Raw genomic sequence first — 26631 nt, 5'->3', positions numbered from 1 at the left:
AATGTAGAATAAGATACAAAAAAACGCTACATTCAACAATGTCAAATTTTAGAGCCTGTAAGCCCACTCAGTCGTACTTCTTGTTCAGCCAATCGCTCAGACAAACAAGTTTGTTTACATTTGCAGGAGATAATGCTGCCCGTTTCTTGTTCACATTGTCACCTGAAAGTGAGAACAGGTGTTCACATGGCACTGTTGTAGCCGGCGTTGTAAAATATTTATATGCTAGATGCACTAAAGCAGGGGTCTCAAACTCCCAGCCCGCGGGCCCTCTGCGGCTCGAGAACCTCCCCACTGCAGCCCGCGGAGGAAAGACACATACAGCCCCGCTGCTGGCTCTGACTGCTGCAGGCACAGCCTCCCGCAGCTCCCATTGGCTGGGGGAAAGGGACAGAAATACCATCACTAGTCGCCGGGCAGAGTCAGCCATGGAGGCAGCATCACTTTTTTCCACAATGAATATAAACAAGTCAAAATACCAAACAACTATCTGATGCACACCTTGCTGCAATCCTCAAGGTTTCGACTACTCAGTCACTGAGGCCAAACAACAAACTGACAGAACTGAAGTGTTGCCAGGTGTCTGGCAAACACTAAAAAAATCTCTGGCAGGCAAAGAATTGTATAAAGTTGTATGACAGTTGTATTATTTCTATGACATTCAAAATAAAAAATACAATATAAATGTTTTCTTTTCTGAACACCATCTTCAGTGACATTATTGGCCCACTGGGGGGATTTGAGGACTGGCACTGGCCAGTTTGAGACCCCTGCACTAAAGATTCCTATGTCCCCTCATGCTTCAACCACCATTCCAGGGGACATGCGTCCATGATGATGATGGGTTCTGCTCGATAATCCAAAATAGTGCGGACTGACGCATGTTCATTTTCATTATGTGAGTCAAATGCCATCAGCAGAAGGTTGATTTTCTTTTTTTGGTGGTTTGGGTTCTGTAGTTTCCGCATCGGAGTGTTACTCTTTTAAGACTTCTGGAAGCATGTGCCACATCTCGTCCCTCTCAGATTTTGGAAGGCACTTCAGATTCTTAAACCTTGGGTCGAGTGCTATAGCTATCTTTAGAAATCTCACATTGGTACCTTCTTTGCGTTTTGTGAAATCTGCAGTGAAAGTGTTCTTAAAATGAACAACATGTGCCGGGTCACCATCCAAGACAGCTATAACATGAAATATATGGCAGAATGCAGGTAAAACAGAGCAAGGGACAAACAATTCTCCCCGCAAGGAGTTCAGTCACAAATTTAATTAACACATTTTTTTAACGAGTGTCATCAGCATGGAAGCATGTCCTCTGGAATAGTGGCCGAAGCACAAAGGGACAGATGAATGTTTAGCATAGCTGCCATGTAGATACCTTGCAATGCCAGCCACAAAAGTGCCATGCAAATCCTGTTCTCACTTTCTGGTGATATTGTAAATAAGAAGAGGGCAGTATTATCTCCCGTAAATGTAAACAAACTTGTTTGTCTTAGCGATTGGCTGAACAAGAAGTTGGATTGAGTGGACTTGTAGGCTCTGACGGTTTACATTGATTTTTTTTTTTTTACATAACTGCACTCAAAAACAATCTACATTGTAAGTTGCACTTTCACGACAGATTGCACTACAGTACTTGTATGAGGTGAACTGAAAAATACTAATTTTTTTTCATTTTTACAGTGCAAATATTTGTAATCAAAAATAATATATAATTATTTCAATTACAACACAGAACACAATATATATGAAAATGTAGAAAAACATCCAAAATATTTAATAAATTTCAATTGGTATTCTATTGTTTAACAGTGCGATTAATCACGATTAATTTTTTTGAGTTAATCACATGAGTTAACTGCAATTAATTGACAGCCCTTCTACAAATCTTTTAGTTCACACCCTCAGAGTCCACACAGGGGAATTACAGCACAGCACTTGGGTGCACAGTGCTATTTACACTTCCATGGTCCAAATTGTGGGGCAGTGTGGACACAGGCTGTATTTCAAGTTAGTGTTTTTTTAAACTTTTGATTAGTCCCAAACTGGATTTGGAGTGGGAATGCCCCTGATTTGCAGAGTTCTGAGGACAGTGGGAAGAGATACTGAACTCCCGGGATAATAGGTGCTGACTCCGTGGGTGCTCCGGGGCTGGCGCACCCACGGGAAAAAAATAGTGGGTATCTGCACTCACTGGCAGCCAAGCTCCCCATGCCCCCCGCTCCATCTATACTTCCTCCTCCTCCCCCCGAGTGCACCGCATCCCCGCTCCTCTGCCTACCTCCCAGCGCTTCCCGCCCAGCCACAGCCAAACAGCTGTTTGGCAGCGTTAGCACGCTCTGGGAGGGAGGGGGAGGAGCAGGAATGTGGCATGCTCAGGGGAGGAGGTGGGGAAGAGGCGGGGCCGGGGAAGGGATTTGGGGAAGGAGTTGGAATAGGGGCAGGGAGGGGGCGGAGTTGGGGCGGGGACTTTGGGGAAAGGGTTGGAATGGGGGGTGGGGCCTCATGGAAGGGGTGGAGTGGGGGCGGGGGGCAGAGGGGAGGTCGAGCACCCACAGGAAAAAGGGGAAGTCGGTGCTTATGCCCGGGATGCATCTCCCAAAGGCTGTTAGCAGATGCAAAGTTGACCAATTCTACAGCATTTAAAAAAAACAAGCACAAATAACCAACTTGCAGCCTTTCTATTTTGTACATTATGAGCCAAGGATACTCTGACAAAAGTATTTCCCCAGAGATGACCAACAACATGTAAATAAAACAAATCAGTACTAAGCTGGTGGGAAGGAACAGGTTGTACATATTGGACATTTCCTTGCATAAGACTTTTTGGACAGGAAGGCTAAAATCAAAGAAAAGAAGAAATCTGAAATTGTTTTGTGCTGTTTCTCTGAAGAAGACACAACTGAACTTCACACACAAGGTGTGTGTCCAGCAATAAAAGGCAAAATCGTTAGCCTCCAAGTGACAACCAGCTATGTTCCGGAATTAAAACAACAACAACCCAAACAAACATTCTCAGTAGCTTCCTGGAATAAAAAGATATTTTTGGTTATCTAATTTCTCTTCTATTTCTCATGTCCACAAGTTCTACAGTGTTGTACAGGGAGAAAAGGAGAATTGTCATTTCAAATCTGAATTAGGCCCTATCTACTAAAGGAATGACAAAGCAGAGAATTTCTATGCCCATCAGAGAATAATTCTAGATTACTAGCCCTTTAACACACACACACTGTATAAATTATTATACTTATAGAAATATTCCACTTTACTCATTCTATCAGGGGATGGGCTGTGATCTTGCTTGGGGCTTCTGAAAGCTACAACACATCCACCACCACAGAAGAGGAAAATTGCAGTGTAGAATACATAGGAAATAGGTTAGATGCCTATTTATATAAGAGTGTGTATGGGTATCTAACACACACACACACACACACACACACACACACACAAATGCAGTATTAGAACTCCAATCAACTGATTGGCTAGGACTGACATATCAGAAGTAGGAGAAGATAGAGAAATTTTGATGGAATTTACCATATTTCTCCTGCACTCATACATAGTTCAATACTAAAGTGGAATATATACAGAAATGTGACGATCCTAGGGTAGGAATGTAATTAAGTATAACTATATACATCTTATTTTTTTTCATTTGAGAAGAATTTTTTTAAATAATCATGAAGTCATTAAATTGCAGCACTCTTTCATCAGCTGAGACTTCCAAGTCATTCTTCTAGAGCTTTGACAATGTATGTATAGAGGAATCAGGCAATTGCTTTCCAGATCTAACTGTTCAACTGAATATGGATTATTAACCAATTTTGCTTTCCTGTATACCCAAACAAACAGTTTATCATTCCAATAAACCTAGATATTTAAATCAATTCTCAGCAGGGTGGATAAAAATCAATGATTTTTTTTAAAGTGTCACAAAAATCTTCTGTATAGAAAGATTAACCTAAATAATCTATTTACCCAATTGGACTCACTGCTCAGTCAGGAAGATACCATGAAAGATGCTTAGTTTTGCAGTTCTCAATCTGTGGATTTGTGTCTCCAGAGATAACATGCTTGTTAACAGCAAAAATGTTTTAAAATAAATAAATAATATACAGAGGTGAGAAATAACAGACCTAAACCCTATTGTCCCTCTGCAAATTTGTGTACACAGAGTCAATCCCTTACCTCTCTCTAAAAGTGCAAAGTTTCAAAAAGTTCAGTGAATAGAAGATCGTTGGGGGCGGAACAGACCTGGACAAGGAGAAGAAGTCTTGAGATAAATGTGAGAAGGGAGGGACAGGCAGTAGAAACAAAAGTGAAACTGTTTGAGCAGCACATTCCAGAAGTCTTGAGGTCTTTCTGAGTATAGCCTTCATTGATTTGAGATCTACCATACCATTCTCTCATTAGAAGGGAAAACCTATAATGGCAGCAGGCCGTAAAAGAGACCCAGTTGGGGAATATTTTAATGAAGTTCCTCTACCTGCGAGTAAGACAGGCATGCGTGCAAAATGCAAACAGTGCAACAAAGAAATGCAAGGCCTCGTTGCCCGAATGAAACAACATCATGAGAAGTGTTCCTTCTCAGGAGAAAGCTGTGTTGAAGATGATGAAAAGAACATGCAGGATCTTCAGGTTGGTAAACTTTTTTATTTCATACTTCTTTCTTAAGGACTGCCTGTCTTCCTTCTGGACTATTCTTGAATGCTCATGTTTGAGCAAAAAATATCGTTATTACTCTATGGTATGTTTTGTTAAAAATATTATATGTCTGCTGTTGAAGAAAAAAATCCAGAATACATAATATTGTTTTAGTTAAATAAAACAATTTAAATGTCTGTCTGGTGATGTTCTCCTCCTAATACAGCACAGCAAGAAAATCCTCCAAATATTAATGATTAACCTGTTGAATTGGAGATAGTTCACCTCCCAATGACTTCATAAATATCTGCTTCAATTACCTTTGGTAAATGAAATAACCATTCATTCATTCATTTTCTAATATAGCTGTAAAACTAATCTGAAAAGTTTTCAGAATAAATCACTTAAAAAATGTATAGTGTGTACCTTCTAAAAATGAAACCTACATCTATCTCTGAGTTGTGAAGAATATGTATTAAGGTTTTAACAACCAACAAGAATGCACTTTTATGTAGAAATCCATGATTAAATTGAGTCTTCCTGACTAGTGATTTAAATCAAATCCACTGATTCTCAGCTTCAGATAGAGCTCTATCCTTTTGGTCTAGCCAAGTTGCCTGTGGCACAGGACCCAGGACGAGGCAGGTGGTTGTAAAGCCACCTTTCTATTGCCACAGTCCTCGGTTCTAAAAGACAGGTAAGTCAATCCCTCCTGAAGGCAGCTATAGCTCTTCCTGACATGTAACTATTTCTTCTTCCTGGTAAGTCTCCTGTAGCTTATGGTCTAAATCAGGGGTAGGCAACCAGTGGCACGCAAGCTGATTTTCAGTGGCACTCACACTGCCCAGGTCCTGGCCACTCGTCTGGGGGGCTCTGCATTTTAATTTAATTTTAAATGAAGCTTCTTAAACATTTTAAAAACCTTATTTACTTTACATACAACAATAGTTTAGTTATATATTATAGACTTTTAGAAAGAGACCTTCTAAAAACGTTAAATGTATTACTGGCACGCAAAGCCTTAAATTAGAGTGACTAAATGAAGACTCGGCACACCACTTCTGAAAGGCTGCCAACCCCTGGTCTAAATCATTCCTGTGGGCAAAATGTATACCATCTGATGATGAAACTCCTATTGGAGCCCAATTTGTACTCAATTCAAAAGAGAAGACGAAATGGGGAAAAGTATAAAACAGATATAGGGAAAAGATCAAAAATAAGAGATGCATTGTTACAACCTGCATTCATGTGAAGGAACTAAAGCAGAAAAATGGCCCTGGAAGTGTGAAGTTGAAGATTTCCTTACTGCTGTGCTTCTGGTTTATCACGAGCAACAGTGATACCACCCTAAAGTTATAGACTGGTGAACTGAGAATACAGGAAACAAGATGCACTTGGCCCACAGGCAGCAAGTACGTAGGCCAAGGGTCGGCAACATTTGGCACGCGGCTCGCCTGGCGGGCCGGGCCAGTTTATTTACCTGCTGATGCGGCAGGTTCGGCCGATCGCGGCCCCCACTGGCCGCGGTTTGCCGTCCCGGGCCAATGGGGGTGGCGGGAAGCGGCGCAGGCGAGGGATGTGCTGGCCGCGGCTTCCCGCCGGCCCCAGTGGCCCGGGACGGCGAACCGCGGCCAGTGGGGGCCGCAATCGGCCGAACCTGCCGCGTCAGCAAGTAAATAAACTGGCCCGGCCCGCCAGGGTGCTTACCCTGGCGAGCCACGTGCCAAACGTTGCCGACCCCTGACGTAGGCTATTTACACACAGAACAAATTTAAAGTAAACTTCTCTGGTTTCAATTCTTAAGAACTAATTAAAAATAATTATTAAACTTACCTAAATGTAGCAGTGTAAATTGGGCTGCCAATTCCTTTGCATCTTCTAATGTTGTGCAGAGTTTGTCTGGCATAAAATAACTCTGGGATCCATTTGCAATAGTAGGAATAACTATTTTATATACCAAGAGAACTTTTCCATCCTGACTTGTTGTTGAATATAAATAATATTCTGGTGGTGCCCAGTTATTTTTGTTGCAGTAATAATCCAAATGCATTACTGCAGAACTGAAATGATTGGATTTTAAAGAATACATGCTAATTGGAGTAAGCTTTGTCCCTGGAAAAAATGGGTAAGTACACCTTTCAATTTCAGGGGGGCTTGGACTGTGCTGACCATTAAGACGAATTGAAAGATTTGCTGGTTTTCCTAATGATTTTTGATGACCATCTTCCTTGTTAGCAAAAACTAGAATATTTTCAGAATTGGGACTAATTTGACCATTAAGATGCTGTCTCCAAGTGCTTTCTTTGTTTACAGGTTTTGCCAGTGTTACCTCAATACTAGCACCATCAATGCATTTTCCATTCATAATTGACATAGCTGCAACTGCATCCTCTCGGTTGAAAAAATGAACAAAAGCATAGTCTCTCAGTTTCTTTACACGTTCAACTGCTCCTGGCTTAAATTTGTTAAATTCAGCTTTAATTGCATCCTCTGTAGTAGAGATCATTAAGTTTCTTACATACAACACTTTAACCCTCTGCATTGTTTCTTCATCCACTTCTTTCTCTGGGTCTGCCCAGTCTACTTGAATAGTATGTCCCCATAGCTGGAACGTTCCTAGGACAAAGTAGTATTAAATTTAAGTAAAATGCATAATACTGAAAAAAGAAAGCTAAGTGATAAATAATATTCATTAACCATTCCAGGAACCAAAACACTGGAATAAGCCTATGTTATTTATAATACTAAATTTGAAACAAGCCACGATGAAATGTTTTATTTGCATTCACTTCGCTAAACAAACATTGCTTGAAAGTATAGAGGTCAATAAGAAAAATAAAACTTTGCAAAAAATTCTTCAGCAATGTTCATCTGTTTAAAAAGTACTCAGTCTGCTTTTGCTTAAACCACAACCAGTGCCAGTTTTGCTAAAGATGATTGCTTTTGTGAAATCTATGTGGTTTCAAGTAGTCCAAAATTTTGCCAGTTGATGATGCAATGTATTTTTAAAATAGTCATACTTGGGGGGGGGGGCCGACGACAGGGAAACAAAATACAAAATAATGTGTGTCCATGTTAGAATGAGCCCTGTTAATTTATTTCCCCAATATGCATTAAAACAAATTCACTGAAGATCATAAAGCATGTTATGTTTCTAAAAAGTTCAAATTTGAGTGCCATGCCATTTTTTCCCTTACATTTGTTGAGTTGGCCTTATTATTTCTCCTGTTACTTTTCAAGGCTTAGATAAGCTTCTTTAAAGTCAATGCTTCTTGTCTGTGACCAACATAAGACTTTGGGTGAAGTCAATAGGAGTTCTGTCAATCATTTCAATGGGACCAGGATTTCACACATTTTCTTTGCCTTTCTTTCGTTTCTCCAACTCTGCTTCCCCTGATCTCTTCACTCCTTTTCCTTCCAACTCTCTCCCTTGCTACTGAACCTTTTGCTCTCTCTCCCCCCCCCCTTTCCCAATTCCAGTATCTTCATCCCTCAATTTAAAAAAATCCCTGTCGAGGATAGAACTAAGCGTGTGTCAAGTCCCACTGAAATCAACTGAGTAAGATAAAGGTGGTGTAAGCACAAATCTATTTTAAATGCTTTGATTTATAAATTGCACATTTAATATTAAAATTAAAGGCTTACCTGGAATTAGTTTTCTTCTAGCCATAGCAGCCGCTCTGTGAGACTCATATTCTACAAAGGCAAAGCCACGGTTTTTAGTTTTATCAGTAGCACTTGGATAAACAATAACATCAACCACTCCTTCTGTAACTTTCTTCATTTCATCCAAGATTTCTTCTTTCTTTTTCTCTTTTGGAATAGCTCCAATAAATAATCTGCAGTTGTCTAAGCTTACACAGACACCAATAAATTTTCCTGGACGAATTTCATAATTATTAAGGATCCTGATAGCCAGCTGGGCTTCTTCTTTAGTTGTGTACATCACAAAGGCATATCCTCGATTCTCACCACTAAATTCCATCATCAATCTGAATTCATAAATCTTCCCAGCTCTCTCAAAAACAGGGACTAATTCATCTTCATACATATCACGAGGAATCTTTCCCACAAAAACTTCACAGCCACGAGGTGGGGGAGGACCTTCCCAACCTTAAAAAAATTGTCCAGCAACCAGTAAGTATGAATGCCATAACCACAACTTTCTCAAACAATATTTTTTCAGAATTTGTAAGCACATTTCTGATGTATTGATAATACTGTACAGTATGTTACAAAGGTTATCATCGTATTGATTTATGTCATCTTTTCTTGATTCCCTACAGCTCTGAAAACAAGACAACCCCATTCAGCATTTTCGGTTTGTTTTTTAAGAACTTTTACTAAGTTCAATAAAGCAATTAGAGGAAATACATTTTACACAAATAATTTTCAAAGGTAAATCCCTAATGCTTTGCCCAAAAAAAGTCAGTTACATTCTACTGTAAGGGAGATGTGTCAAATTTCCAAACTACACATATCTCTGCATAAAATTAATCCAAATCCTTCCCAGACTACAACTGAGATATAGTTATGGCAAAGGTTTCCAGATACATACTGCTTAAACATACAGAACGTATTCATCCAAAAGCTAGCTCTTTTCCTGGTGCTGTGTTTATGAATTGCAAGAGTGTCATACTTCATGAAATGACAACTTCAGCTTCTCTTACCTGGCTTTATAAATAGCATCAAATTGATATTAACATTATCTAGAGCACTTTTATGAATGAATGTGACCTGTCAATGACTTATACCATAAATACCCGATTGACTCTTGGGGAGGGGGTATTGTGAGGGGGGACTTTGGAGGGTGGGGAGGAGCCTGTGGCACCAGCTACCAAGGGGAAGAGCGCCGGGGGGGCACCTGCTGCCACTCCTGCCATGGCTGGGGGAGCCCCGTGGGGCCAGTAGCTGACCCGGCCGCCCTGGGATCACTGCCGGGAGTTGCTCAGCTGTGGCTGCTCCCACTGCCCCCAGGACTGCTGCTCAGGCGGTCCTCGGGGCCAGCCACATCGGTCACTGCTCAGGCAGTCCCTGGGGCCAGCTGCCTGGGGCCGCTAGAGCAGCAGCTGGCTGCGGGGCCATCCAAGTGGCTGGCTTCAGAGCCGCTCCAGCAGTGGCCGGTGTGGCTGACCCCAGGGCCACCCGGTGAACAGCCACACCAGCTGCTCCAGAAGTTACGGTGCAGAAGTTACAGTGGTTGCAGGAAGTGACTTCCGCAACCTCCGTGACAAACATGGAGCCTTAATCATAATTAAATCACTTGTGCACGTTCACACAACACTCCTTGTGTCGGTGGAGTGCGTCCACAGTTGGTACTCTAGCACTGACAGAGAGCAGTGCACCATGGGTAGTTATCCCACTGTGCAAATCACTTTCTCCGGCTAGGAGTTCTGGATTAGTAGTGGATTACAGTGCATCATGATGCAAGATCACTGCCCCCCATGATGCAGTTTTCTCCATCCCATAATTCCAAGGGCTTCCAACTGCATTTCATGCTGTTTTTCAACTGCCCCTGTAAGCTTTGCACTCATTGCTGTGCTAGGGCCAGTCTTGTGAGAAGTGTTATGAATAAACAGAAATTCATGCTGCCTGCCCTGCTGTGTGCTATGGAAAGAAACAATTCAAGACTGATATTGGCATTCATGGAGCAGCTGCGCTTGGTGGACCATTGCTATTGGGCTTGAGAAACAAGCACCGAGTGGTGAGATCAAATTGTGATGCAGGTATACAATGACACGCAGTGGCTACAGAACTTTTGTACGCTCAAAGCCATCTCCTTTGAAGTGTGTCCATTTAAAAATGTCATCACGTCCATGCTCAAAAACTGATAGCTTGACAGGGAAGAGAAAAGCTCAGGCTTAAACTGCATATTGGGGAAGATTATGCAAGTCTGTTTGAGGGAAAATGGAATCGTGCAGCTTTAAGTCATCAGTCCTTCTTTCCCTTTGTCAAATCTTCACTTCAAAGGAGATGGCTTTGAGCGTACAAAAGTTCTGTAGCCACTGCGTGTCATTGTATACCTGCAGCGCAAAGACACCAAAATGAGAGCTGCCCTAATGGTGGAAGAGCAAATAGCAATCGCTGTGTGGAAGCTGCCAATTCCAGACTGCTACCACCCAATCGCGAATCAGTTTGGACTTGGGAAGGCCACCATAGGGGTTGTGGTGATGCAAGTGTGCAAGGCCATTAACGGCCTCCTGCTACGAAGAACTGTGACTCTGGGCAATGTGCAGGAAATATCAGATGGCTTTATGGCAATGGGGATACCTAACTTCGGCAGGGCAATTGATAGCACGTGTATCCCAATTTTGGCTCCAGACCATCTTGTGATGGAGTACATCAACAAAAAGGGCTACTTCTCTATGGTATTGCAGGCACTGGTAAATCGCTGGTGTTGTTTCACTAACATCAACACGGGCTGCTTAGGAAAGGTGCATGATGCTGGCCTGTATAGAAAGCTGCATGCAGGAACTTTCTTTCCAGACCAGAAGGTTCCAATAGGGGATGTGGAAATGCACAGTGATCCTGAGAAACTCAACTTACCCCTTACGCCTGTAGTTCATGAAGCCATACACTGGCAGCCTTGACAGCAGCAAGAAGCACTGCAACAACACGCTCAGCAGGTGCATAATGACAGTAGAATGTGCTTTTGACAGATTAAAGGGTCGCTAGCACTGCCTTTTTGGCAGGTTAGACCTCAGTGAGGAAAATATTCCCATGGTGATAGCAACTTGCTGTGCTCTTCATAACATTTGTGAAGCTAAGGAGGAAAAATTTCCCCAGGGGTGGAGCGTTGCAATGGATCACCTGGCAGCTGATTTGGAGCAGCAAGACACCAGGGCTATTAGAGGGGCTCAGTAGGGGGCAATTCAAATCAGGGAGGCTTTGAAGCAGCATTTTGACAATAAGCCCCTGTAATGTGTCTTTCTGTAATGAACTGAGCCAGGCATTGTTTACTTGCCATCTTGAATGACCCGTGTAATGATTCCTACCTGAGCATTAATTATAATCTGCAAACGTGGTGATTGCCACCATATTTGAATTTATGTTGCAACCACCCTGTGTAGGTCACAAATAAAGAATCACTGACTTTGTAAGACTCTATTTTTATGAAACAGCAATACACAGATTAACATTTCTTACAACGGACATGACAGTGAGCAACACTAACTGAAGTGAGGATCTCACAGCTGCATGTAAATCCACCTGTCTTTATGGAACATGTGCCTAGAGGTGGAGTGCAAGAGGTTCCAGCCCATCGCAGTACATGAGAGAAATGTAGGGGTGGGGGGAATTTGGGGAGGACAAGGAATGCACATCTCTATGGGCTGCAGGGGGAGTCTTCTGGTACACCTGCCTCAGCTCCTTTATCTTAGCACAGCACTGCTGTGTGTCCCTTTCATGCCCCTCCTCATCCATGCCATGAGCAAGCTGCTCGTAGGCGTCAAAGTTCCTATGGCTGGATCAGAGCTGCTACTGTACAGCCTCCTCTCCCCCCAGACCCAACAACTCGGGTGTACTCCACACGGGAGTCGTTTGCTGCAGAAAGCCAGCATGGTCAGCTAGGAAGATGTGATGTGAGCTGTCCACACCAAGTAAACTGTAAGTGGAATTTCAAAAATTCCCAGGGCTTTGGGGGGAGGAGGGAAGGGAGCGTGCACATGTATATCTGGCTGCAGAGCAGCTGAGCAGAAACTGCAATGATAGCCATTGTGCAAGGCCTCCTTGAAGCCACTGTGCACTTGCTTATGTTTCCCTGTGTCTACAGTGACACAGTATCACTAATTTTGTCGCCAAAAGCTCTATGCCACTCGTCGAGATGGATTTATTATTTCAGCGTAGCACAAGTTAAATCGGTAGGGGGAGCATTGTTGTGTGTACACATCCACTATTTTGTCAGCAAAACTACATAGTACAGACAAGGCCTAAGTTTGGATTAGATTTTTACATTTCAGCTATGCATTTAATATAATAATGGTTAACTGTACTGGCAGTGAAAGAAACTCATATTTCACATCCTAACCTGTAAAAGTTGCTTCTCCATACCTCTTCCCCCCGCCCCCTTTCTGTTTTTCAGATTCCTGGTTCTCCTGGTGCTCCTTCTCTTTCCCCACCCCACCTCCCAAAAATCCCACACATTTTCGTTCTCCTTTCCTTTTCTACCTAATGTGGGAGACTGGCTACAACCTTAATTTGAGCTGCCATAATAGATTTTCGCTACTGAAGTAGGCTGTGAGCCCACGCCATCCCCAGAAGCCACAGGGAGAATTCTCTTCCATCTCTTGATGGTAGTGAGAGGAGGCAGTGTCTGAGGTCAGACTAACCAGCCCCAGTCCAAGAGCGATCTATTCCGTCTGCAAACTTGGCTTCTCCTTCGGAATGGCTAAGCATGAAACTGCTCCCATGCTCACAAGTCCTTCAAGCTAGCATCTGAGCTGGGAAAGCCTATTAAAGCACTTCAAGGGGTTTAAAAGACTATGTACACTACACTACACTACACACACACACACACACAATGATTATGCAACAGATTTAAAACTCTGGAGGATTATTCCAAAATAAAGTATCCTAGACTGCATAGCCAAAAAATGGCATTTATCACAAAAAAGTCAAATATTGCATCTCTCTTACGCTGAAGATCAATACATATTCCTGTCAAAGATGTAAAGTTCCAAAACAATTGCAAAATTCTCCTCTCCAATTTGTGCTGCAAAATTAATGCACATCCCTATGGCACATTCTCCAATTATTCAATATTTCAATTGAAGTTCTGAGAAGAGGATATGCTTCATTATTTTCTAAAATGACTCCTGTTGCTCAACCCTGTAAACATTATGCTGATCTGAATGTGCTATGTCAGGTAATATGTTTGTGGGCCCTCAGGCTGTGCTATTCCATATCTTGCTCGCGGTATGAAACAGAACAAAAGGCTTGTCCTTGCTAAAACATGAACATATGGCATATTTTTCACTTTGCTGACATAACAAAATTCTGCATCCTTTGCATATTTGATAATTTGCAGTCTACTGTTTTCTCTCATTATATTCAAAAAAATCAAGAAAATTGTACCCACTTTGCTCATCCCATTATTCTCCAGTTTCACAAGCTGATGCCAAATTAAGTTTCATATACACTTTACGTCTGAGTTTATTTATGCTAACAGGTGCCTTATATTTACAAATTTGAGAATGTTTGAAGAGTATAGGTGAATTTTCCTTTGGAAAATATTAAAAAATTGTATCCTGTCCCATGTCAAATTTTGAATATGCAACTAAAAATCATACAGTGATTCAAATCCATAGCATATTAAGTACCACTGTGTGCACTAGGATCTTTACACGAATAGCTGTAAGTATTCATACCGGTTTCCATACATCAGTTATTTCAAATTGACTGGAATAACCATTCTGATTTAACTGTTCTTCATTTCAGTCACTCTCAGAACAAAAGAATCTGAATCAATGGTGCCCCAGACTGAAGAACAGTCTTTCCTAACACTGAAGAAGGGAGAAACCAGACAAATCCTTAGTTGGTGTCTGAAAGTACTCATCAAATCCATGTATCTCTCCTTTAGCCAAGCTAAGTCTTCACATGCACTGATTATCTGGTATCACCACAGATCTGATATAACGTTATCTTTCACCACTGCATACAAAATATCAGATGTTTTAAAAGTTATAGAATGAATTTTGCAGACCAATTTGAATAGTGATCAACATCCCCTTGTAACATATCCTTCCTCTTTGCACGCTCTTCCACAACTTAGAATGAATGAGGAAAAAAGCTTTGAAAACTAAATTGCATCTACATGTAAAACCAAGAGCATATTTGAGGATTAGGAGATGACAGACAGCATGGAGAGACAGGAGAAAGAGGAAAGAAATAAAACAGGGGAAAATAAGAAAGAGGCAGGCTTGCGAGCCTCCAGAAGGCGAGCAAGAATTTGCCTACATTTTACGTGAAAGTTTATCAATAATTAAGACACATTACAATAACTTTTGTAAATAATGTTATAGTGATTAAATGTGTACAAATGTAATATTTAGTGGACCAGGTAATCCTCATCTTCAGAAAAGTCCCAGAGATGCAACAGCAGAGATGAAAACTCTACCAGATTGGCTGGGTGAGGTTAGCCTCCAAACAGAATGATCTGATTTGCCTGCTGGATTGCCCAAGAACTGCACAGTACATAGGGAATCCGCCAGGGTTATCAGCATCCATTTGGAGCCACATCACCAGGGTCTACATAGCACTTCATTGTCCCCAAACTTACATAGCATGGAAGTGCACCACTTAAATGTTAATAAGGCTTAAGGCTTTATTAACATGCAAGACTTCTCCTCAGAGGACTGATCAGAGGACAAGGCAGCTAACACAACTGGCAATCTAACACTGCTACCACTTGCCCCAAGCAGGCCCCTTTCCTACGTGCAGATAGATGCCTGATTTGGGGACAGAGGAGGCAATACGGATTTCAATCTTCACAAAAAGGGGCAGATACATGTGCAAGCTTTGTATTGTCAGGAAATCATAAAGTTAAACAATAATGGATCCTTTGTTAATGTGACTTGATTTTTTATTTTTACTCTCAATCTACCCAACCAATTAAGTCCTAAATAAAACTCATGTTCCCATCTCTTCTCTTTTAAGACAATGAACTGATCTAATTGCCTTTTTCAATACACTCAATATTGCAAAAAAATTCAAGTTATATATACACTGAATCATTCTTCCACAGCTATTCAAAATTAGTTTAGCTGGGTTCACCAAATACTCAGTGTTTATGCAAAGTGCATTAGGCACTTAATGGTTGCAACTTTAGACCTGTTAGTGCCAAGGGGTTAAAATTGCATTAAAAAAAAATCAGCAAAGCCAAACTATACTGCTAGCAGTATCTGTCAGCACCTTCACTGGTCAGTCTAATCTTACATGTCAAAGAATTAATGCAAAATACATACCATAGTCAGAGACTGAAGCAGCACATCATTTTGCCAAATGCAGTTAGGCTATGTTGTCCTCTGCATTTTTTGTCATTTGACATACTGCTGATGCTGTTTCGGAGAATGGTGTATTTCCAGCATGGTCAGAGTCGGTATTTTTTTTTCAGACGTTAGCAAAATTAGTATGTGCTACACCAGTGCCTCAAAAACTGTGACCCATGGCTCCCTTGGAAAATCATGAGGGGTTCATGGGAGAGCCACAAGCATATGAGAATTTTTTTTTTAATTTTTTTTTTTAGCAGATATGCCCATTTTGGGTTTCCCCCTAATTAAGAGACTATTAAACTAAGCTTAGAAATCACTGGGGTCTTGTCCTGCTGCTGATACTGTGACTGGAAGCATCTCCATGCCCTCCACTCCTGCAGGGGGCCCTCAGCAAAAAGACTTCCTGCTGGGGGAAATATTCATCAGAAATCTCTGCTGAAAGCCCCTGCTGAAGCAAAGTGCACAGAAAGGCTCCCAGTGCCAGCAGCAGCAGCACCACTGCATTAGCGGGTAGGGGGCTGAGGCAGAGACAGGTGAGTTTTATTTTTATAATGGAACAATTTTTACCAAGTGCTAAGCGTACATGTAAGCAAACATTCAACTAAAGACAATTTTAATAAAGTTAAACAGAAAAGGAGGGAAATAGACAATATGGTGATAGTTACATTATGTTTGGGTTTTCAGGTCTGGATACTACTTTGGAAAGTCCACAGCCACAATGTATCATTTGTTTTGGAGCATTAGTAAATGAAAGTACAAGGCCAGGGAAACTACAGCAACATTTAGAAAGCAAACACCTAGAATTTGTAAATAAGAGCTGTGACTTTTTCCTTCGGAAACAAGGAGAACTAAGGAGGCAAAAGAGTAATGTCTAAATAAGCAATTGTTCCTCAAAAAGCCTTAGAAGCATCTTATGTTGTAACCATGCAAACTGAAAAACATAAACAAGACCTTTCTACCAGCAATAGACATGCATAGAATTATGATTGGGAGACAAGAAACCATAACACTGAAAAACATTCCTATGTTAAATACCACAGTCCGTCAACATGCTGATGGATCTTGCAGAAAACATCCAGGATCAGCGGACAGAACAAGTTAAGAACAAAATCCTCAATAAATTCATAGTGGATGAAAGTTTTGAATGGACTGTGTGGGGGGCTGTGCACTGATGGGGCAGCAGCCATGACGGGATAGAAGAGCAGGATTGCAGAATGAGTAAAGTTGCACCAGCAACAATTTGGACTCACTACATGATTCACCTCCAAGCTTTGACATTTAAGAAGCTGCAATGTGAAGTATGTGAGGCCCTCAACAGTTACCAAATTTGTTAATTCCAGGCAGCAAACACACATTTTATTATGCTGTGCAAACAGATGGGCTCTTACCATACTCCACTTGTTTCACAGAGAAGTCACGTGAGGAAGTGTTACAACATGTCTTTGAATTGAGTGACAAAAAAAATCAGAATTTTCCTTCTTGGGAAAACAGACCTTGCAGATTACATGTGTAATGCTGACTTCTTAACTATATTAGCTTACCTAGTGGAAATATTTGACAGACTGAATGCACTGAACCTAATACTTCAAGGAGGAAAGCAAATATACTAGATATGAAAGGAAACCAGGCAATTCATGAAGCAACTTTGTCTTTGGAAATGCCACATTGAAAAGGGAGTTACCAAGATGTTTCCAGGGTTATCACGCTTTTTAACAGAACAGAGTGAAAGTAATCAAAATGCCACTAAAGACCAAATATTGACTCATTTGTCTGAGTTGTATTCCTATTTTGATGAATATTTTCATAGATTTGAACATTAATTTTGTTACTGATTGGATTAAAAACAGATTCTCAGTAACACACGACTCCATGCCAACCTTAAGTATCACACTGTCAAGTGATCACATGTAGAAGATCACATATTTCAAATATAACAATCCAGGAATTCTGGATTTCTGTTAATGGACAGTATAAAGAACTCAGTGATGAATCCATGAAAGTGCTGCTCCCAGTTATCTTTGAGTCTAGGTTTTTACCTATGATTTGTGAAAACTAAACACATAAATCATTTAAATCTGGAAAACACTGTGCAACCATGCAGTTTGAAATAGGACCATTCTTCTCATTAAAATCTTCAGTTGTGTCCAAACATGTCAAAAATTCATAATTTTCAAATTATTGTTTTAAAAATCTGGATTAGATCACATTATATAATTAAACCAACTGAATAGTTAAATAAAGGTCCCAAACCAACCAAACTAGTGGTCCCTCTTGAAGTTAGTGTCCTGAGACAGTAAAAAAAAATAAAAAAAATAAGATGGTATTTAGTTGTGGGGAGCCACCAAATTGTACAGTATCTGTAAGGGAGTTGCTGTACTAAGAAGTTTGGGAACAATGGTACTATACACATTGTTTGACAGACTATATTAACATCTCCAAATTATAAAACAGTCTTTGTTCTGTTGAATTATGCTTATTGTATTTAAGAATACATCAGGGGTGACGTATTCTACCGAAAAGTGGGGGGGGGGGCACAAGGCCCCACCCATTCCATGATCCCACCCCTGCCCAACCTCTTCTCCTGAGGCCCTGGCCCCCGGCCAAACCAGAAGCCAGGCTAGGGAGCCCAGACCCCTCCACCTGCCAGGGGTGGGCCCCCCCCGAGAGCAGTTCCCAGCCCGTCTCCCCACCCAGGGCAGATGGAAGGTCTGCGGCTCCCCACAGCTGCCCACGCAGCTCTTACCCTGACCCAGTTCCAGCTTCCAGCCTGACCTGGGGTGGGGCTTCGGGGGCCAAAGAGCCACAGCCAGGCCATGGTAAGAGCCTCCCGGGCAGCTGTGGGAAGCCATGGACCCCCCATGTGCCTTAGGCGGGAGGTCCAGGGGACAGGGACACAGACCAGGGGCTGCTCTCGGGCCCCCCCCCACCCTGGGCAGGTGGAGGGTCCATGGCTCCCCACAGCTTCCCATGCTCCCCAGGCTATTCTTACTCAGGCCAAGCTCCAGCTTCCGGCCTGGTGGGGCGCGCAGGGCCGCGGTGGGGGATGGGGGGGGAGAGACTGAGAAGGGGACCAGGCCTGTGGTGGAAAGTGGGTGGGCTATGGCTCCTTGACCGCCCCCCTTCCCATCACCCCTGGAATACATTTGTAATTTGGTTTCTGAAACAAGGTTCTAAGGCCTAGATCCACAAAGGAACCTATTGCTCCACTCAGCATTGCCACAACTGCCATCCAGGAGAATCCTCAACCCAAAGTTAGGCCCCATGGCTCCCTATACAATGCAAGGGAAGAGTTAGGCACCTGTAAAAGATTCACAGATGCCAGCATACTGAGTGGCAAGCCACTAAGATAGTAGGAAATGCTGAGGAGAAGGGCATGGCTTAAGTCCTGTTCATCAAAAGCTAATTAGGCAATATCAGTGCTAAGGAGTCACAGCTGTGAACCCTCTCCTGGAGTTAGGTGCCTAAGCCAGGTAAGCCATTCCTCACAAAATACCAGAGAAAGAAAAAGTGAGAGCAATACCCCCCCACCCCATTATTGCCCTAACCACTATGCTGTTGGCTCTCACCTGGGAGGTGGGAGACCTGTTTTCAAATCCCCACTCTGCTCAGTTTGGTGCAGGGACTTGAACTTGAGTCTCCCATATCCCAGGAAGTGCTTTAACAGTGGGGGTATGGAATCACCCTGCTCCTGTCTGTCTTTTCTGGTTTCCAGATTGGGCCATGATAAGAGGGAGAACAGCAGCATTAACTCGAGATACAACTCTAATGTTGTTCCTAACCCAAATCCTATGCACACACACAAGTCTCCAACTCAAGTGGTGGTTTAAACTCGAACTAGCTCACCTATGGGGGGGAGGGGAAGTTGAAGGCCAAGTGCTGCTGATGCTTGAACTAGTAATACTATAGGGTCTTGGGTCCAGATTTTTTTTAAAGGTATTAGGCATTACTCAGCTCAACATCACAGTGCCTTTAAAAGTAAGTGCGTCAGCCACTCTGCACTGCTAATACATACAGGCTATGCTGCTCGAGTGATGTTTTGCTGCTCTCACTCAGGCTCAGCTAACTCAACAGGAGTTAACTCATGGGTAGATAACTTGAACTAACACTGCAGTGCAGTCAAGCCCAAAGCCACTGAGACTTTCAAAAGTGACCTGCAACTGCTATAGAGCATAAATGCAGTTTCCACTATTGTCTGTAATTTTATCAATAAAATCATTTGTGCTTAATATTCAATTATATTATTCAGCATAAAAACATTTTTTCTTCAAGTCTGAGCAAAATTCATTGAGCTGGTTTTTAATTATCCAAGTAAGAAAAACTGCAGTTTCCCTACTTGTTCCAATCAGAAATTCTTTATCCATATAACTTTAAAAGTATGAAATAGTTCAAAATTTGGCTGTAAATCTCATGGTGACTTAAAAAAAACAAATAAAATTTGAGGAAAACTGATTCAAAATTAAAATCATATCTGTTTAAAGTTGACCACGTTGTGCCTGCACAGCAGAATTTTAAGTGCATTCTTAAGTGAAGAAATAGTTATTAATAGGACTGTCGATTAATCACAGTTAACTCATAGGATTAACTCAAAAAATTAATTGTGATTAATCGCAGTTTAAATCGTGCTGTTAAGCAATAGAATACCAATTTAAATTTAGAAGTAGGACTGAGTGGACTTGTAGACTCTGAAGTTTTACATTGTTTTATTTTTGAGTGCAGTTATTTTTTGTACATAATTCTACATTTGTAAGTTCAACTTCCATGATAAAGAGACTGCATTACAGTACTTGTATTATGTGAATTGAAAAATACTACCTCGTTTTTTACAGTGCAAATATTTGTAATCAAAAATAAATATAAAGTGAGCATTGTACACTTAGTATTCTGTGTTATAACTGAAATCAATATATTTGAAAAAGTGGAAAATAACCAAAAATATTTAAATAAATGGTATTCTATTATTTTTTAACAGTGCGATTAATCACGATGATTTTTTTAATAGCGCAATTAATTTTTTTAATCACTTGACAGCCCTAGTTATTAATAAGTCCAAACCTCCACAGCCCTGCCCTGCCACCATTCTTAAACTAAACATGGATCCCCCCGCCCATCCTTAGAACAAAAAGAGGAAAATTCTAAAATAAATAACGCCATTAATGATATGTTAAATTGGGAAATGAAGCATTAAATTCAAGAAGTTATACAAGTTAAGGTATCTTCTTCCAGGTCACCTTAGTCTCACTGCACACATGTGTTAGTATATAGGCCTGTCTCTTAGCTTGGGATAGAATTTTGGGTTTGATTTTTGATATTTTTATATCCTTACTAATATGTGAACAAAGAACACACACACACTGTGTTGCTTCTGCCTAACCAGATGGCGTTTATAGCACAATGAGAAGAGATAAGGAAGAGAGTTTAAGCGTTGCTGGGTATGGTGGGAGCTTAATATACGAGTGTACACTTGAAGACTGCCTCGACTCCTATCTCAAGGCAAGGTCAAGAAACCAGTCGGGAAGGGCAAGAGGGGATGGGGGCAGAGGAGGGGAGGCATAAGAAACACTAAAAATCCAGAGAAAAGGTGACCCTGGCCAATACATAGCCGCACTCCTTACCCCTCCCATGGGGATAAAGGGGGTGGTACCGAAGTCCCCAGTCTCGCGACCCTCCAAAACAGAACATGACCATAAATTGTAAGGGATGGGACCAGGGGCATGCACTACAGGTATAATCAAGCCTGCCAAGAAGGAGGTGGGAAAAAAGGGGACATGGAAGGCTCTGTGGCGTACAGAACTATGGATATGCTTGCTTGATTAACCCCAATAAACATTGCATTGCCTGCACTTCAGACTTCAGGACTTCTGCTTTCTGTCTGCATGACAAGAACCAAGGGAGGGGCAAAGAGAAAGCCCTTAACAATATGATGTATTCTCAATTCCCTGTTTTCTTTGCTAAATGTCAATTTCAGTGGTTTAACTGGGAAAAAAGTAAAGGCAGAACTTGGCCTGGTATTTTTATAATTTCAAACAAATGCTCACCTGGTGGAGGACCACCAAATTTTCTTTGTCCATTTTCTTGAACCATGCTGTAGCCAGTCTTTTCCATCAAAGCTAATAAGGCAGCCTCATTCTGAGTACCAGTTCGGATTTTGCCACATCCATTTGTTACATCTGTACTTTCGTCATGCATATTTGCAATATCTTCAACAAAACATTAAGATAAAATTTCATAATACAGAATTCTAAACTTATCCACATACAATAGCTACTAAAAGCCAGAAAAGTAACAGCATAAGTTATTTCAACTTTACCTCATGAAATTCTTCCCTTGCAGGAGTAAGCTTTTTTGTTCTAAACTATCAAGTTATCATCTATATATTTTCTTGCAAATATGGTCTCATTACAATAAAATTACGCATGAGAATACAGTACACATAAGCATTAATAATCTGTAGGATATAGCCTGAAAGTTCTGTTTTATGTGGTTTACTCGCCAATGGAGTGTCACACGGTGGCCAAGTGCAGCACTTTCTGCCACAGTTTCCTCTAGTGTCATTAATAAGTTCACCAAGGCTTTATGTAGGGAACAATGCCCCTTCTGAGGGGTCTAGTTTATTAACCTAAAACCCAATGAAAATATAAGTAAGACTTCACCCCAGGATCTTATAGTCAAGTATCAGTTTATCCATTCCCACCTGGGTCCACCATTCCCCTCCAGCAGGGTTCTCAGCTCAGTACCTTTCCTGGAGTCAGGACTCCTGCCACTATGGAGAGCCAGAGGTCTGCAGAGATCTATTCACTGCAGCTCTTCTCTGGGGCAGCATGTAGTTCCTGACAGGCTGAGCTTCCTGCTACTGTTTGGGAGTTTCCTATCCCTCAGAGAACAGCTTCCAGGCCCTTGCTCCATTTACAAATCCCCACAAATGCATGAAATAAGGACCCTGATCTTTTTAGTAATACCATCCTGGATTGCAAACAGCCTTACTTATATTCTTCATTAAAAGCTGTTAAAAGTGACTTAGTTCACAACTAGGTGGTATTTCAGGGGCCTGGAAACTTGTAAGAGGGCCAGAGGGTGCAGTGTAAGAGGCAACAGTGAGGCAAGGTCAAACTGGAGTCAGGACAGCCTCTGTTAAACCTCAGGATGCATTTTGCTGCTTCTGAACATTAATTACCACTCACTTTCTTCAAACATAGCCTATTTTGTAGCTCTCAACAAGACTTTTAAAAAATTTTGAAAAAAGTGGGGTTAGTAATTCTATCATCATAAATATTTCAAGTCAGCATGTCATGGTACAACCTCATCTCAGTTTAGAAGGATTTAAACTAGAGTACTTCAGAGTTTCCCCATAATATTTAAAACATACTCAATTCCAACTGGTCTTTAAAGAAAAGTTCAACTTGAATTTAACAATCAATTTTAAAAACACTAAAATGATTTTTTAAAATTTCTATTAACAAACTAAGTTTGCTAATTTCACTATTATAATTTTAATGTCAGCAATGTTTAAAATGAACAAACCAGTTCTGAAGCAGGGATAGACACTGTGCTTGCACAAGTGAACAAACATAAAAAACAAAATGCGTACATGCTTAATATACAATCTTAAAATACTAACAAACGAAAGTCAAAAGAAAGTCATTTTTTCTATGCGAGCAAATGTCCTACTCCTCATACAGAACTATTAGATAGATTAAGTAAATTAGATGAATATTTATTATACCTCAAAATTTTAGGGAAAGCATTTTGTATGAAAAAATTTTCTAGGAACAGTATTTTCTTTAAATAAAAATAAAAAATAATTGAAAGAGAATTACTTCAAAAACCACTAACATTAAGGGCCTGATTTCCAAAGCAGCCTCCACTTGGAAACCTTGTATGTATACATTTTTCAAGCAGCAAAACATTGCATGGGCACATGTTAGGCTAACACCTACACAGACAGGTAAGTTACTTTGCCTTTGTTCATTGAAATTAACATACACATCTGGAGGTATAAGTGTTTGAAAAAAGTATCCATAGAAAGAAGGCTGCTATTTGAAAATAAGAACTTAAATACATATCACACATAAATAGACCAATGAATTAAAATGTCTTTAGTTATTATTTTATTACTATTTATTATTGCTCACCCCACTCCCTCTGCCGTCCCTTTGCATTAAAATGGAGATTAAGTCGGGCATGAGGGAAAAGAAAGTGGAATAATTCTGTCCTGGTAATTCCTGGATAGTGATGATGATAGTGGTGAGCGTGGCACGACTGCAGCTTGCCACACTAGCTGTTAGGGCTGATCTATGCTGAAAATTTACATTGGCATAGCTCTGTCTATAGGGGTCCACACCCCTGACACATTTATGCCAGCCTAACCCCCAGTGTGGACGGTGCCAGGTTTACCAAAGAATTCTTCCATCTATTTAGCAACCGCACCACTTCCCAGGGAGGTAGCTTATTTACAACAAAGGGAGAACCCCACTGTAGAACTGGCAAGTGGCTGCGCTGAGGAGCTGTAGCTGTTTAAGTATAGACATAGCCTGGGTTACTTTTACCGTGGTTGGCAGCATGCAGGCCACGCATGCCCAGAAGGAACAGCACTCACTTAGCAGACCCTGGCTTGGCAGACACACGTCTCACTGCTGATAGGACACCACACGGGACAAATAGATTTTCCTCTGCTTCACCCAGTCCAATCAAGCTGGCAGGAAGGGGGTGGGTATATCTGTGGAAACATCAAGACCTACGTGGCAGGGAAGGGGCACGTTATATTTGATGCAGGGGGAAGGGCTGGCTGGCAGGGCACAGGGAGCAGTGGGATTGGGGTGGCTGTACACAGCGCTGGAGGCTGTGAGAAAGGGGCAGGGGAGGCGGACAAAGGCCCGGGTGTGGGGCAGGGGTGGCGTGGGAGTAGGTCCCAGGGTGAGAAGGGTGGCAGGGGAGAGGCTCCCTGGGTCTCTTGGTGCTGCCTTGGAGTCACTGGAGCAACAGTCACAGAGGCGCTTTTCCATCCAGAGCCATAGGTGCCAAATCTGAGGGTGCTCTGGAGCTGGAGCACCCACGGAAAAAGTATAGTGGGTGCTCAGCACCCACCGGAAGGCCCCGCCAATCAGCTTCTCCCTCCCACCCACCCCGGATCAGTTGTTCAGCGGCGGGCAGGAGACACTGGAGGGGAGGGGAAAGGGCAGGGCGTGATCAGGGAGGGGCAGAACAGGGCAGGAAGAGGCAGGGTAGGGGTGGAGCCTTAGGGGAAGGGGTGGTGTGGGGGCAGGGTCTGGAGCAGAGCGGGAGTCGAGAACCCCGGGGAAATGAGAAAGTCAGCGCCTGTGTCCAGAGCCCCCCGCCCGCTTCCCCCCATGGGGCTTCTGGGGCCGCACCCGCGCTGGGCTGTCAGCCGCCGCCCATCCCAGCGGCGCGGCAGGGACTTCAGGCTGAAGATACCCGGCCCCACTCGCCGAGGTGGGACCGTTACACAGAACGTTGAACAGCCCCCCTCCCGAGAGAGCCTTACCGCCAACGGCGACTCCCGGGACTGGGGAAGGGGCAATGGCAGCGCGGGCGCCTCACCTACCACCGCCCTTCTCACGCGCGTGGTATTCCGCACCACCACGACGACCGACTTTCCCACTCTTCGGCGCGTGGCACTGTCTGACGCCCCAGCGCCACCAATCAGCAGCCGTCCGAGTAGGCACCTGACAAAATTGACGGGCGCCAGCAACCAATCAGAACGTGTCGAGAGTCGAGTAGGGCGGGGAAAGCTTTTAAAAACCTTGGAGGTTGAGGGAGGGTGTGCGACCAATTAAAAGGAGGGTACGAAGGAACCAATGAGAGAGGTGTTACCATGTGAGTGCGGCGTGGAAGGAGAAGGGAGGGGGTGTGAAGTAGGCTTGGGAGGGCGTCTTACCCTGATGCTGACAAAATTCATAGCAATGTTGGAGCCCCTCTGTCCCATGTGAATCCCAGCCTGCTAGGGTACAGCGTGTTCATCCCTAGGGCTACAAATCCACTGTTACCTCTGCTCCTGCAAATACAGACAAACTGAGGGAAAACCTCCGCAATTCGCGATTTTTGCTCAGCTTAGTGTGACTTCAGTTTTACTAACGTATCGCAAAAAAGTGCGGGGGGGGGGGGCACGATGGCGTGTCTGAGAAATGTTGAGCTTTTCTGAAAGTCACACCATTGCTGAGTGAAAATGTAAAGTTGCAATCAGACTAAGATATGTTTTCACATGTTTTGATTTGAAAGTCCAATCTTAAACAGTCCTGCAAAAAGGTAGCACATATAGCAGGTGCAAAGTTACCTGAAACAAAATTGCAGAAACATTCACAAAAAAATTCAGCTTTATACAACCCCATTGGTACCAGTTACTAACCACCACAATTACAAAATAGGTACATAGCAAGAGAGAGAAATTTAAAATTATTTTATCTCTCCATTAAATTAAATTAAATAATGGAGCTAGGCATCTCTTAAATGCCACAGCAATGTTGTGGCAATTGGAGGCCATGTATTTTTTACACAATACTCAGAACCCCAACAAAATTCCTCAGGGGTCAGAGCATGGCTGCAGAACCATACCCATGTCATATACATTTGATGGGCATCCATCAGCTGCACCAGAAGTCTGTAAAGTTTGTTGGTTGTGGGCATTTTAATTTGCTGTTATCAAAGTATTGTGTACTTATTGCACCCGGATTGCACAGCAATGAGGTCATTAAAGAAAAAGCATACAACTTTTAACTCATTAAAGAAGTTCCCCAACTTTAATATTTAAATGCTTAATTTCATATTCCAGTGAATCAGAGAAATTATAACTCTAGTCACTATAGTAACATGCTTCAGTACTTTTAGTCTAATTTTAAATGGGTGCCAATTTCTAAGTAATTTCTAATATGTCATGGTAGACAATTCAGCTAATCAGTTTATTTTTTTTTTCAAAAGAGATGGTTTGTTCCATTATTGTTATTTATAGAATAATGCTTTAATGATATGTTTGACATTTAATACTTTT

General features: G+C 42.1%; 1 protein-coding gene across 1 annotated transcript in view; it reads right to left on the bottom strand.

The window, feature by feature from the left end:
• The window catches only part of RBM46 (RNA binding motif protein 46), a 37022-nt gene extending 12819 nt beyond the window's left edge, over window positions 1-24203 (bottom strand). The window contains exons 1-4 of the mRNA XM_065404947.1: window positions 24176-24203; window positions 21668-21829; window positions 8290-8757; window positions 6478-7260 (exon numbers count right to left, since the gene is read on the bottom strand). Of these exons, the coding sequence (XP_065261019.1) occupies window positions 6478-7260; window positions 8290-8757; window positions 21668-21829; window positions 24176-24203 (1441 nt within the window). The remainder of the gene's footprint in view (window positions 1-6477; window positions 7261-8289; window positions 8758-21667; window positions 21830-24175) is intronic.
• Window positions 24204-26631: the final 2428 nt, after the last annotated feature.

The sequence above is a fragment of the Emys orbicularis genome, chromosome 5 (genome assembly GCF_028017835.1).
Source record: "Emys orbicularis isolate rEmyOrb1 chromosome 5, rEmyOrb1.hap1, whole genome shotgun sequence".
NCBI lineage: Eukaryota > Metazoa > Chordata > Testudines > Emydidae > Emys > Emys orbicularis.
The sequence above is the reverse complement of the archived record's forward strand: the minus strand, read 5'-3'. Positions and strand labels throughout refer to the sequence as shown.